This window comes from Otolemur garnettii, unplaced genomic scaffold, assembly GCF_000181295.1.
Source record: "Otolemur garnettii isolate 467f Iridium unplaced genomic scaffold, OtoGar3 scaffold00046, whole genome shotgun sequence".
NCBI lineage: Eukaryota > Metazoa > Chordata > Mammalia > Primates > Galagidae > Otolemur > Otolemur garnettii.
The window spans coordinates 1199631-1213349 of record NW_003852441.1 but is presented as its reverse complement, the minus strand read 5'-3'; the positions used below and the strand labels follow the sequence as shown (position 1 = coordinate 1213349).

At 42.7% G+C, this 13719-nt stretch overlaps 1 protein-coding gene across 4 annotated transcripts in view; it reads right to left on the bottom strand.

Annotated features, from left to right (window-relative positions):
- The window catches only part of PRPSAP2 (phosphoribosyl pyrophosphate synthetase associated protein 2), a 63697-nt gene that overhangs the window by 39719 nt on the left and 10259 nt on the right, over positions 1 to 13719 (bottom strand). For all 4 annotated transcript variants that reach the window (XM_012806043.2, XM_023513992.1, XM_023513991.1 and 1 more), the window contains 3 exons: positions 11110 to 11176; positions 8206 to 8378; positions 6204 to 6319 (listed from right to left, as the gene is read on the bottom strand). In XM_012806043.2, coding sequence (XP_012661497.1) covers positions 6204 to 6319; positions 8206 to 8378; positions 11110 to 11176 — 356 coding nt within the window. The remainder of the gene's footprint in view (positions 1 to 6203; positions 6320 to 8205; positions 8379 to 11109; positions 11177 to 13719) is intronic.

The following is a 13719-nucleotide window of genomic DNA, read 5'->3' as shown; positions in this document are numbered from 1 at the left end:
GTATCTCAAGAATGGAAGAAAAAGTATCCAATGTACTCAGCCCTACTATGAAACTAATTTATAGCTTTCATAGGAAAGCTATAACCCAATTTTAGCCCAAGAATATGGGAAAAGGGAAGAGGGAGGAGAGGGGAGGGGGAGGACGGGTGGAGGGAGGGTGATTGGTGGGATCACGCCTATGGTTCATCCCATAAGGGTACATGTGAATCTCTCTAAATGTAGAATATAAATGTCTTAACACAACAACTAAGAAAACGACATGAAGGCTATGTTAACCAGTTGGATGAAAGTATTTCAAATTGTATACAGAAATAGCACACTGTACCCCATGATAGTATTAATGTACACAACTATGATTTAATAAAATAACATAAAATAAAACACATAAAAGAACCCCTAAAGTATTAGCTGCTTTGGAGCCGTCTCACTTTTGAAGATTTAAGTCATCTGTGTAGTGATAATCATAATCAAAGATGTACTCATTATCAAGGTCAGAAAGTGTAGAAGACAGAACTACATTTAAACTGAACAATGGCAGCCAGGTGCTGTGGTGGGCGCCAAGTAGTCTCAGATGCTTGGGAGGCTGAGGGAAGAGAATCACTTAAACCCAAGAGTCTGAGGTTGCTGTGAGCTGTGACACCACAGCACTCTACTGAGGGCAAAATAGTAAGACTCTGTCTCAAAAAAAAGTAAAAGTGAACAATGGTTTGCTGTTTCTTTACCTTGGTAATATTTTCAAATTCTGTTCTTGAAATCTAGCCATTTCATTAAATTAAATTATTTCATTCATTCAAATGTATTTCCATTGCTTTGTTTCCCACAATTAGCACCTTGTATAATGCCCAGCACACTAAGAGCACTAAGGAAGAAACATCTAGTGATGAAGAAAAAACTGATGGATGTGAAGGAAGATCTCACGCAGGTGCACACAGCACAGTCACATGGATCAGATGTATCTACATAAAGCCTGATTTACTTGGCCTTCTCAGGGCATTTTCATTTGGGCACTTTCATTATTTTTTCTGGGAGTCTTTCTAAACTGCTTCATGTACATTGTTGCATCAGACATCATCAAACAGCCCCAAACCTAGTGAGGAGAAAATATACCAACCGACCTAGGAAACATTTAACAAAACAAGTAATAGGAGACTTAAAAGAAAGGACTCAGGCTGGGCAGGGGTAGCTCACATCTGTAGTAATCCCAGCCCTCTGGGAGGCCAACTCAGAGGATCCTTTGAGCTAAGGCATTTGAAACTAGCCTGAGCAAAGTGAAACCTCATTTGTACTAAAAATAGAAAAATTAGATGAATATGGTGGCAGGCACCTACATGTTCCAGCTACTCAGGAGGCCGAGCCCAGGAGTTTGAGCTTGCTGTGAGCTAGACGGAGGCCATGGAACTAACTCTAGCCTGGGCAATAGACAGAGACACTGTCTCAAAAAAAAAGACTTCAATAAAAATAAGTCTATCACCTCTTCAGAGTCAAACCACATACATAAAGCAAAAAATTGTATGATAAAGAATTAAAAAGAAATCAAGGAGGAGGAAGTTATTATGGTCTAAAATAATAAAGTCAATAGCTGGGGAGTGGAATGACCGAATGAATTCTGCATTAAGAAAAACTTGGGAGGGCGGCAGCTATGGCTCAGTGTGTAGGGTACCAGCCCCATGTACCAAGGATGGTGGGTTCAAACCTGGCCCTGGCCAAGCTGCAACAAAAAAATAGCTGGGCATTGTGGCAGGCACCTGTAGTCCCAGCTACTTGGGAGGCTGAGGCAAGAGAATCACCTAAGCCCAGGAGTTAGAGGTTGCTGTGAGCTGTGACATCATAGTACTCTACTGAGGGCAATAAAGTGAGACTCTTGTCTCTACAAAAAAAGAAAGAAAGAAAAAAAAAAAAAAACTTGGGAGAAACCAGGTGCGGTGGCTCATGCCTATAATCCTAGCACTCTGGGAGGCCGAGGCAGGCGGAATGCCTAAGCTCATCAGTTCGAGACCAGCCTGAGCCAGAGCTCTAAGACTAGGCAGGCATTGTGGCAGGCGCCTGTAGTACCAGCTAAGCAGGAGACTGAGGCAAGAGGATCTCATGAGCCCAATTTGAGGTTGCTGTGAAATATGAGGCCACAGCACTCTACCCAGGACAACAAAGTGAGACCCTGTCTCAACAACAACAAAAAAGGAACACTTGGGAGGATAAAGCCAAGAAATTGTCCCAGAATGTTTACAAATAAGCATGCAAAAATTAAAATAATTTTTTAAAGTTACAATATAGAGACTAGATCTAAATCTCTACGGTCTAAAGTTCCCAAAGGAAAAGAATAAAGGAAACATCAGGAATAAAACACTCCAACAAGAGAAAAACAATTCCCAGAGAATGAAAGGGGTCCCTGAGTGTCCAATGAGAGGAATGGGATAAAAGAGCCACAAAAACACAACATGGTGAAACTCTGAATCACAAGAAAAAGATAAAACTTTAAATGGGGGAATTTTACCATCTGCCTTCCAAAAAGCATACGATAAAATACTCAATCTCAGTAGAAATCAGAGAATTAAAAATTCAAATAATATAGTATTGTTTACAAACTAAGATGGCAAAACTTTTCACAGATGGGCCGCTATGTGTCAGGAAGGGCAGGGGAAACGGGCCCTCTGCGTGTGCTGCCGGAGCGAGCGAGGGAGGGAGGGAGGGAGGGAGGCAGTGCTGCCACAGAGGCACCCATCCCACGCTCTCCTTTGCTGCTCTTATCCCATTTCTGGGATAATGACAGTGGCTTGATATAAAGACTCAGAAAAACTAGGGGGGTGGGGGGAACGGGACTCCAGAACCAGAACACTCTAAATAAAAATAAAAATAAATAAAAAACTGAAAAGGAAGCCAGGCACAGTGGCTCATGCCTATAATCCTAAGACTCTGGGAACCCAAGAAGGGAGGATCCCTTGAGCTCTAGAGTTTGAGACTAGCCTGAGCAAGAGCTAGACCCTGTCTCTACTAAAACAGAAAAGCCAGCTGGGTGTCATGGTGGGTGCCTGTAGTCCCAGCTACTTAGGAGGCTGAAGAAGGAGGATCCCCTGAGGTTGCTGTGAACTAACTAGGCTGACACCTGGCACTCTAACCTAGGCAACAGAGTGAAACTCTGTCTCAAAAGAATAAATAAAAAATAAAATAAAAAACTAGAGATAGGATTAGATGTATACAAATATATACCATAAAAACATTACAACAATAATTGTGACCCTCCTTTTTTATTTACTATTCCTTTTATCCTTTTAAAATCCCTGTGAGACCATCATATATAACCACTTTTCAAAAACATGCACTGGAGGCTGAGAGCAGCAGCTCACTCCTATAACCCTACCACTTCAGGAGGCTGAGGCAGGAGGACTAATCCTCGGAGTTCGAGGTTCCAGTGAGCTATCATGACACCCTGCACTTTGGCCTAGCAACAGAGACTCTGTCTTAAACCCCATACCCTCAAAAAAACCCCACAAAACCATGAACTGTATTTAAGCAACACCAAACCACTTTCTGTCGTATTTTAGCGTCCCTGACACTGAGGTGTCTCACACTGGGCAGTGTCCACAGCAGCTGGGATGGGCTTTCTCCGCCCTTCATACGCACAGTGGCCACAGCATTCCAGCAGTCCTCAGCTCAAATGGGGACAGGTTCTAATCGGGCTGTGTTTGTCATTTAACATGTCTCCAGAAAGAGTTCACTATGATTCTTTTCACTCCAGTGAAAAGCTACTGCGTATGCAGAAAGATGCAGGAGAGCAGCCAGGGTTAGCATCCGTGGATCATGGGAGGAAGCGCTCAACCCCGTATGTTCTTGCAAGGCAACAGCAAATGCTTTAGAAATCCAGGGAAGGCAGAGATCCCTCCCAGCAGGTGAAGCTGTAAAAAGGACTGACTCCACAAGGACTGCCTGACACACGCCCAGCTGTGCAGGAGACACCGGCAGACTCCTCAGAACAGACCATGAAAGTTTCAAGGCTGCAAGCACCCTGGCACCAGAACATTCCTTCTGACTCTGGCAGAAGGTGCTTTAATTCCAGTGTCAAAATCAAGAGAAACAGAAAGCCTGAGTTGTCAAATAGGAAAGTGTCAGGACCACAACAGGAGAAGCGTCAGCACCACAACAGCATCACTGAGTGACACAGAAGCACTGGCACAGTGTAGTTAGCCGTGCTTCCTTCTTCACTGGTGACATAAAATAAGCCTTGATTGACAGCATCTTATTCAGTGAAATATGGTTTGTCTCTCCCCTGCTTTAAGAAGCTTTAACACAGAAAACAAAAGCATACAAGCAAACTGTAAAAAGGCAATACAATAAAAATTCCACTTTAGCAGCAAGCTTCCATGTAGTATTTAATCTTATATGGCTTTTAAAAAATTTTTCCTTGAATGAAGGACAGAGAATTTTAGAACTAAAATGTTTAGAGTCATCATAATTAGTTCAGCATCAGAAACAAAAGACTATGCCCCTCATTTGCTGAACCATGAAGATCGTGAGAGCTCAACCTGGACTACTTTTCAATTGTGAAACCTAAAATGGGGATTTTTCAGGTAGAAGGCAGCCGGTCCTGGGGCAGAAGCCCATGTGAAAGGCAGTGACCAGCATCAGGCTTCCAGCACAAGGATGCTGCAGCCTTCACTCTCAGGCCACGAGAGCTGCTATCGCCATTCATGCCTGGAGACAGTGGCATACAACATGGCTGTGTCCTGAGTGGGAACATCCTTCACAACCCCAAGATGCAGACAGCAGCCCCCACAAGTCTACAGGGACTGCTCTGTCCCCTCCAGAATGCGAGGTTTCTCCATCTAGTCGGGAATTGGACCACACTCTGCCACACAGCAACCGTCACCCTCTTGCTCCTCTCTGCTTGGACCTTTTTTTTTTTTTGAGACAGAGCCTCAAGCTATCCCCCTGGGTAGAGTGCTGTGGCATTGCAGCTCAACTCCTGGGCTCAAGCAAGTCTCCTGCCTCAGCCTCCCAAGTAGCTGGGACCACAGGCGCCTTCCACAAGGCCCAGCTATTTTTTTTTTGGTTGCAGCCGTCATTGTTGTTTGGCGGGCCTGGGCTGGATTAGAACCCACCACCTTAGGTGTATGTGGCTGGTGCCTTAGCCACTTGAGCTACAGGCGCAGAGCCTCTGCTTGGACCTTTAAATGATTCCACATCAAGACATTTGCTGATTTTTCTCTCTCACCCTTGCCTTTAACTTGACTGAGAATAACATTTAGGTAAAATTATAGTCTATATTATTTTTTGAACTTATTATGGTTTTTAGGTTTGTGTGTAATTTTAAAGACAAAAAGCAAAATATTTTACATTTTTCTCTTTTAAAAATACTTAAATACATGCTCCCTCTGAGGCCTACAGTAATTGCTAGACCATGTACTTTTACCAGAAAAAAATTTCCTCTGAAATCTATAAACTGACATCTGTTAAATATATAGTACTATAAAAAGTTGTTCTCTGGAAATGTAAGAAAAAATAATTCATACAAGAAAAATAGTTCTTAAAAGCAAAATAGCTAAGTGTCATAGTAATTAAAATTTAAGAAGGCTCCTTAAGTATTAAGTCACAAAAGTGCTAACTTTTATATCAAAGAATAAATGTGACCACATTAAAATTATACAAGTCTGATTTATCCCAGGATGAGAAAAACCAATAAACGTAATGTACCACATTATGAAGGAAAAATCCCACATGACTATCTCAAGTGAACAGAAAAAGCACTTGACAAATCCAAAAGCCTTCGGGATGACAGTCCCTTGGGTGGAAGAAGATGGGGTGGGGAGACAGAGAAGGAGCACACGGGCTATGTAAGCTGGGATGATGACTTTAGTTTTCTTGGGGGCAGTAGGATCATGGGTGCTGACCACCTAAAGATGGATGGACAGAGAGAGGATGGACAGACAAGAAAGGACCAGGACCAAGCACGGAGCAATAGTAAGAGTGAGTTACTTGTTACAATCAGGATTACAATCTTGAGATCTCAAGAAAAAGTAATTTTAAAAGCTTGGCAACAAAATAAATCCCAGATCAAGAACTCTAAAATACACTGAATTACATTTATAAAGTTTAATAGTGTCTTGAGCAAAAGATTATACCAAGTTTTAATCCTTTAGGGTCAGCTCAAGGAAATGGAAATGTACCTTTTAACCTCAATGAGAATGTTTAAAAAGTTTGAGCTAGCTCACCTCTTCTTGAATATACTGTAATAAGAAAGGAGATGCTCTTAAATTATCAACAGGAATATTGAAGAAGCCCTGAATTTCCTTCTGGTGTAAATCCATAGTAATAAGATGAGTTAGACCTTTGAAAATAAAGCAGACAGAAGCATATAAATAGTTTAAAAATAAGTTGCACTGTATGAAATTTAAAATGCTATTAGAAAATTGTTCTCCCATTAAAAAACCTCAGCACCTTTATTTTTTAAATTTTTTAGTACTATGAGTTGCCTGATTTTCACATCAACTTAATATAGCAAAGATAATAGCAATACAGAAATCTCTCTAAAAATTCTAATAGAGCAGATTACATCTCCTTAAAGTTTCCTTAATAGGGATGGCAAAGCCCCATCTTAAGATATCCAGACAAACTGTACCAGCCTGGAAATCACAGAAAATAAAGAACCTTTATCCCTATCATATCCTTAAAGACATCTGAAATGATCCCTAGAAAAATACAGGGAAAATTCAATACAAAAAAATTTAAAATGCAGCTAGACATGGTGGCTCACACCTACACTCCTAGCACTTTGAGAGTAAGGTTGGAGGAATGCTTGTGGCCAGGAGTTCAAGACCAGCCTGGGCAACATGGTGAAAAAAAAGAATCTCTACAAAAAGAATGTCAGATTTAGCTGAGCATGGCAGTGTGTCACTGCAGCCCTCAGGAGGCAGAGCCAGGAGGACTGCTTGACCTCAGGAATTTGAGGCTTTAATCATACCACTACACCCCAGCCAGCCTTGGTAACAAAAATTTTAAAAAGCACTACTCGCCCCAAAGACCAGGGAAGTGAGCCTGGTAGCCTGTCCAGGAACAAAGCTAGAAGAGTGGGTGAAACCTTTCCAGGAGATTCAGCAAGCCAGCCTGTCCCCCTTACCAGTTGCCTGCACAGTATTTTCAAAGGGGGAGATTGCTGAGAGCTTGGGTTTGAAAGTTTGTTTTGTTTTTCCCTTTACTGGAAGGTTACCTTAGAAAATTTATTCTACAGTAAGGATCTGTGTTATGTGATCTGTGACATGTACCTTCTTAATCATATAAACACATAGAAGCACACACATACACAAATAATACACACACAATAGCAACCATGGAAATTATTTAGAAACAAGGGGAAAATACTTAAGATGTTACCTGAAAATTTCTAACACAAAGTAACACTTAGCACATACGATTTATAAATATAACTCTCTGAGTCAGGTGTGGTAACATATACCTACAAGTCCCCACTACTCTGGAGGCTGGGGCAGGAGGACAGCTCCAGCGCCCAGGAGTTCAAGGCCAACCTGGGTAACACAGTAAGACTTTGTCTTTCTTTTTTTTTGAGACCCAGTCTCACTCTGTTGCCTAGGTGTCAACCTAGCTCACAGCAATCTCAAACTCCTGGGTTCAAGAGATCCTCCTGCCTCATGCTCCCAAGTACCTGGGACAACAGGCAATGGTCACAATGTCCAATTAGTTTTCCTATTTTTAGTAGAGACAGAGTCTTGCTCTCGCTCAGGCTGGCCTCCAACTCCTAAGCTCGAGCAATCCATATGCCTTGGCCTCCCAGAGTGCTAGGATTACACACATGGGTCACCTTGCCCAGCCAAGACTTTGTCTCTTAAAAAAATTAAATTAGAATTAAAAAATAAAATAAATATGCATATCTGTCCTGGGAAAAGGATGAGGCTAAAAATAATAGTTACTGTATTAGAATTCAGTCATAGAATTCAGAATAACTTTTCCCCTTTTAAAACAACTCTAACAATTTTAAAAAAAATAGAAAAAATAAGTCATTTTTACTACCTTTGTGTTCCCCCTTGTGAGGGAATTCTCGGCACTGTCTTCTTACAATAAACTAATCACATTTAAAAACTGCACCACTATTTTTACCGTTTAGTATTCTGATTTTAAAATGTTAATACCTTGAAATTTATGAGGTAAAAATAAAACTCCCAGGCCCCAAACTGTCAAGCACCTGCCATTCCTACTCACCAGCTTTGCACATCATGGAGGCCAGCAACTTGGAGACGATGGAGCCCCTCTTCCTCATCTTGCACTGCTTGCTGTAAGGGAAGTAGGGGATCACACCGATGATGCTCTTGGCACAAGAGGTCTTACACGCGTACACCATGATCAGGAGTTCCATGATGGTGGTGTTCACATCCCTGTAACCAAGACCCAGCAAATCCCATCAACGGATCTAAAACACTAATGCCCCCTCACAACAAGCGTCAGCAGTTTGCTTCTCGTGCCCCTAGAGACATACAGCACAACAAGGAGACCAGTTCCTCTCTTTCCAGGCCTCCTTCAGCTTCTCTCATAATCACTCTCAGCTAACGACCTTAGTTTTTACTTTTTATTTTTTTGCAATAGAATCTTGCTCTGTTGCCTAAGTTAGAGTGATGATATCATCATAGCCCACCACAACCTCGAACTCCTGGGCTCCCAAGTAGCTGGGCCCACAGACATGTATGTATATGACACCAGGCTAATTTCTCTATTTTTTATTGAGTAGAGACAGGGTCTCGCTCTTACTCAGGCTGGTCTCAAACTTCTGAGCTCAAGCAATCCTCTCTCGGCCTCCTAGAGTGCCAGGATTACAGGCTAGAGCCACCACACCTGGCCCAACCCTATTTTCTTTTTCACCAAGAAAAGTACTCCATTGGCTCAGAGCCTGTGGCTCAAGTGGCTAAAGTGCCAGCCACATACACCTAAGGTGGCGAGTTTGAATCCCGCCCAGGCCCACCAAACAACAATGATGGCTGCAACCAAAAAAAAAAAAAATAGCCAGGTGTTGTGGCGGATGCCTGTGGTCCCAGCTACTTGGGAGGCAGAGCCAGGAGACTTGCTTGAGCCCAGGAGCTGGAGGTTGCTGTGAGTTGTAATGCCACGGCACTCTACCCAGGGGGACAACTTGAGGCTGTCTCCAAAAAAAAAAAAAAAAAAAACTTAAAAAAAAAAAGAAAGGTACTCCATCAAAGGAGCATGTGCACGGGCTCTGACCACTCAACTCACATAATCGAAGTCTCATTTGAATTACTGCAGAACTTCAAATTAATGGACAGAATTATCTTAATTTAAACTTTCTTAACTGTTATAAGCCTATCACTAGTCTATACTAAAATAAAGCATAAGCTGCATCAGACAACACCAAATTTCAATACTATTTTTCAGTATTTTATAAAGATCGTGACATCCAGGTTTTCTGCAATCTGGATGCGGCTGAGAACTCAAGTTAACCAAGCTCCTAGCACATACACAGCAATGCAAGATGATGCATGGGGAGAAAACGAAGGGGGTGCTAAGTGCTTCTGACCTGAGGAATACAAAACTGACAGCAAGGGGCAAGGGCACAGAATGAAAGGGTTGAAATGAACAAAAACACAGAAGAGAAATAAAATAGCTTACAAATGGAATGGATTCGCAGTCACCCTTCTAAAGTTCTGAATTTTAAGTCCAATAGGGGCCTTCAATGCCTACTTACCCCTTTGAGTAACCTACACAACCTCTGGGCATTTACCCAATGGATCTACATGTGTCTCTAAGGAAATAAAAGTACTACAGACACCCAGGAGCTCTGTGCTTGTATCTTCCCTACCCCGATGCTGAAGTGAGGGTGAAGTGCAGGCACAAGTGAGTCATCCTCTAGCACCCTGGCTAAAGCAGGGGCAGCAAGCACCTGGTCCCTCCATGTCCCACTCAGAGGATACCAGGTACAAAGTGAATCCAGGGTACGACCATGCCCTCCCTCCTTCAGGGCACACCCACACTCCAGAGCAATGGGATATAATGATAGGTCCCTTGCCCTCCCTTCCCTAGGGGATTTGCAGGACTTTTATGACTTCATCTCAATTAACCAAAGACCAAGACAGAGATGTTCAAAATTTAGGTGAAAATGTATGTTCTAAACCTAAATTCCCTTGACATTTGGGATATACATATATATACACTATATATAAATATATATATATATACACACACACACATATACACACACACACAGCATGCAGCAATTTTCAGACTAAGTTAAAAAATTACACACTATATAAATTGACTTCTAGACACTATTGAAAATTGCTCCGCGGGAAGAACTGCACACACAGAGGCATGGAGGGACCTCTGTGGACAAGTGCATCATGGACAGTGGTGGGGCTCCATTTGATTCCCTCCCCTCCAGAGTGGCACAAACAGCCTCGTAGCACTGAATCTTCTACACCCATCTGTGACCCCAACAACTGTGAGAACACATGTGTGCCCAGTGTCACACCAGACAGGAATACCTATTCATCCAGAGTGGCACCTGTGGCCCACTGGGCAGGGCGCCAGCCCCATATACCGAGGATGGCAGGTTCGAACCTGGCCCCGGCCAAACTGCAACAACAACAACAAAATAGCCAGGCATTGTGGCAGGCGCCGTGGTCCCAGCTACTCGGGAGGCTGAGGCAGGAGAATTGCCTAAGCCCAGGAGTTGGAGGTTGCTGTGAGTTTTGATGTCACAGCACTCTACTGAGGGCGATAAAGTGAGACTCTATCTCTTAAAAAAAAAAATGGGCAGGGCCTGTGGCTCAAAGGAGTATGCACCGGCCCCATATACTGGAGGTGGTGGGTTCAAACTCGGCCCTGGCCAAAAACTGCAAAAAAAAGAAAGAAAGAAAGAAACTAAATAGGCTCTATTTTCATTAAGAGCTGCTACTCCAATTCTTGGTTATTTCCACCCGTCAAGAACACTGAAAGAATACATAAAAGTCAGCAGTTACATCAGAAAAATTAGCAGAGTAAAACACACCAAACTTAAGACTATCATTAACTGTGCCTGTCTAGCCAACTCCCATTATTCTAAATACTCATGCCCAAGTAAAGCCCAGAAAACAACAGTTCTACTGGATAACTACTCACTTTGAAACTGTCTGGATGATAAAAACATCTTTTCCTCTCACAGACTCTTGAATTTGTACTCTTGTTTCTGGGAGGAAAAGGAAAAGAGAGGTGGTGAAGGCATATAGTTCAAATATTTCAAAACACACAAAAAATACGCATCATTACTCCCCAAGGTTACAAATATGCAAACTGGAACTGTTATAAAACTCAGTAGGCTTCAAATGCTACAGTGGATAATAAACATACAGCCATTAATGATACTTCTTAAACATATTCAGTTACATGATAGGTTAAGAAGGAATTACATTTCTGATCTAAATAAACAATCCACACTTCCTACCCTCTTTCTGTGCAAGCAGTGAGTGCTGTACCTCTCTGAGCACAGCATCTTTACAGGAAATCACATACTTGTTCATTAGACTCGTATCACTTGAGAACTTAAATACCAAATGTTACAAGTTGTGAGGACAAAGTAAGTATGATCTAACATCCCTAACCTCAAAAAATCTGGTATCAGCAACAAGGGAACAACTGGCTAAATCCACTATGAGGCATTCTTCAAGACAAGCTCTTCAACAGTCAATGTCATAGGAAGAAAAAACAGAAGGTGAGGGAACTGTTCAATATTAGAAGAGAATGGAGAGATAGTAAACACTCTTAACTAAGAATCCTGGTTTGGAGGGTAGGGGGTAACTACAGGCCAGGCGAGGTAGCTCACACCAGTAATCCCAGCACTTTGGGAAGCCAAGACAGGAAGTTCACTTGAGGCTACAAATTCAAGACCACCCTGGGCAACATAGCCAGACCCTGTCTCTACAAAGTTTTAAAATAGCCAGTTATGGTGGTATGTGTCTGTAGTCCTCTGTAGTTATTACAGAGGCTGAGGTGGGAGGGTTGCTTGAGCCTACGAGTTTGAGGTTATAATGAGCTATGATTGTGCCACTGCACTCCAGCTTGGGTAAGCCAGCAAAACCAGTCTTATTTAAAAAAAAAAAAAAAGGTTACAAAAGACCCTTTAGGACAACTGGGTAAATGTGGATACAGATCAGATACTAGATGATTAGAGAACTGTCAATTTCTTTAAATGTGATGATGATATCACATTTAAGTAGGAGAAAGCATTCTTGGGAGACGCACGGTCAGGTATTCAGGGCTTAAGGGTCCCAACTTCAGCAAGTCACTCTCAAATGGCTTCCACACATACATGTTCACAAATGTTAACTGCTGAACCCAGGTAACAGATAGACATATGGATGTTCATTGTACTATTCTTCCAACTTTCTTGGCTGTTTAAACATTTTCATTAAAAATGCTGAAGAAGGCTCAGCGCCTATAGCTCAACCGGCTAAGGCGCCAGCCACGTACACCTAAGGTGGCGGGTTCGAATCCCCAGCCCAGGCCCGCCAAACAACAATGACAGCTGCAACCAAAAAATAGCTGGGCGTTGTGGCGGGCGCCTGTGGTCCCAGCTACTTGGGAGGCGGAGGCAGGAGACTCAGAGTTGGAGGTTGCTGTGAGCTGTAATGCCACAGCACTCTACCCAGGGGGACAGCTTGAGGCTGTCTCAAAAAAAAAATGCTGAAGAAAACAGAACACAAGTTTACCAAAGAATGTGGTGTGATACCGAGAAAATGAGTGTTCCTTTTGGCGGCCCTTTGAGCACTACTCTGGCAGCTGGCAAGAATAAGCACCTTACGGAAGTCAGCATAGAAGGAGTCAAGAAGTGACTGATCCATTTCCTAAGAAGACTGGTATGAGGTAAATTCAATTCAAGTTCAATTTAAGAAACACTGGAAAAAAACACTAGTCACCAGGACTCAAGGAACCAAAATTGCATCTGATGGCCTCAAGGGTTGAATGTCTGAAGTGAGTCTTGCTGATCTGTGAAATGATGAAGTTGCATTTAGAAAATTCAAGCTGATTACTGAAGATGTTCAAGGCAAAAACTGCCTCACATCCATGGCACAGATCTTACCGTGACAAAATGCGTTTATGGTTAAAAAATGGCAGACTGTGAGTGAAGCTCAGGTTGATATCAATACTGCAGATGGCAATTTGCTTTGTCTGATCTGTGTCGATTTTACTAAAAAACACAATAATCTGATACAGAAGACCTCTTATGCACAGCACCAACAGGCTTGCCAAATCTGGAAGATGACAGAAATCACAACCAGAGAGGGCAAATGACTTCATAAGCTGACTCTGGCAGCACCTGTGGCTCAGTGGGTAGGGCACTGCCCCATATACCGAGGGTGACGGTTTCAAATCCAGCCCCGGCCAAACTGCAACAAAAAAAAGATAGCCGGGTGTTGTGGCAGGTACCTGTAGTCCCAGCTACTTGGGAGGCTGAGGCAAAAGAATTGCCTAAGCCCAGGAGCTAGAGGTTGCTGTGAACTATGATGTGATGGCACTCTACCCAGGGCAATAAAGAAAGACTCTGTCTCTAAAAAAAAAAGAATAAGCTGACTCCAGACAGCATCAGAGATGATGTAGGAAAGCCTTGCCAATCTATTTACTCTCTCCACAATGTCTTTGTTAGAAAAGTGAAAATTGGCTCGGCGCCTATAGCTCAACCAGCTAAGGCACCAGCCACGTACACCTAAGGTGGCGGGTTCGAATCCCCAGCCC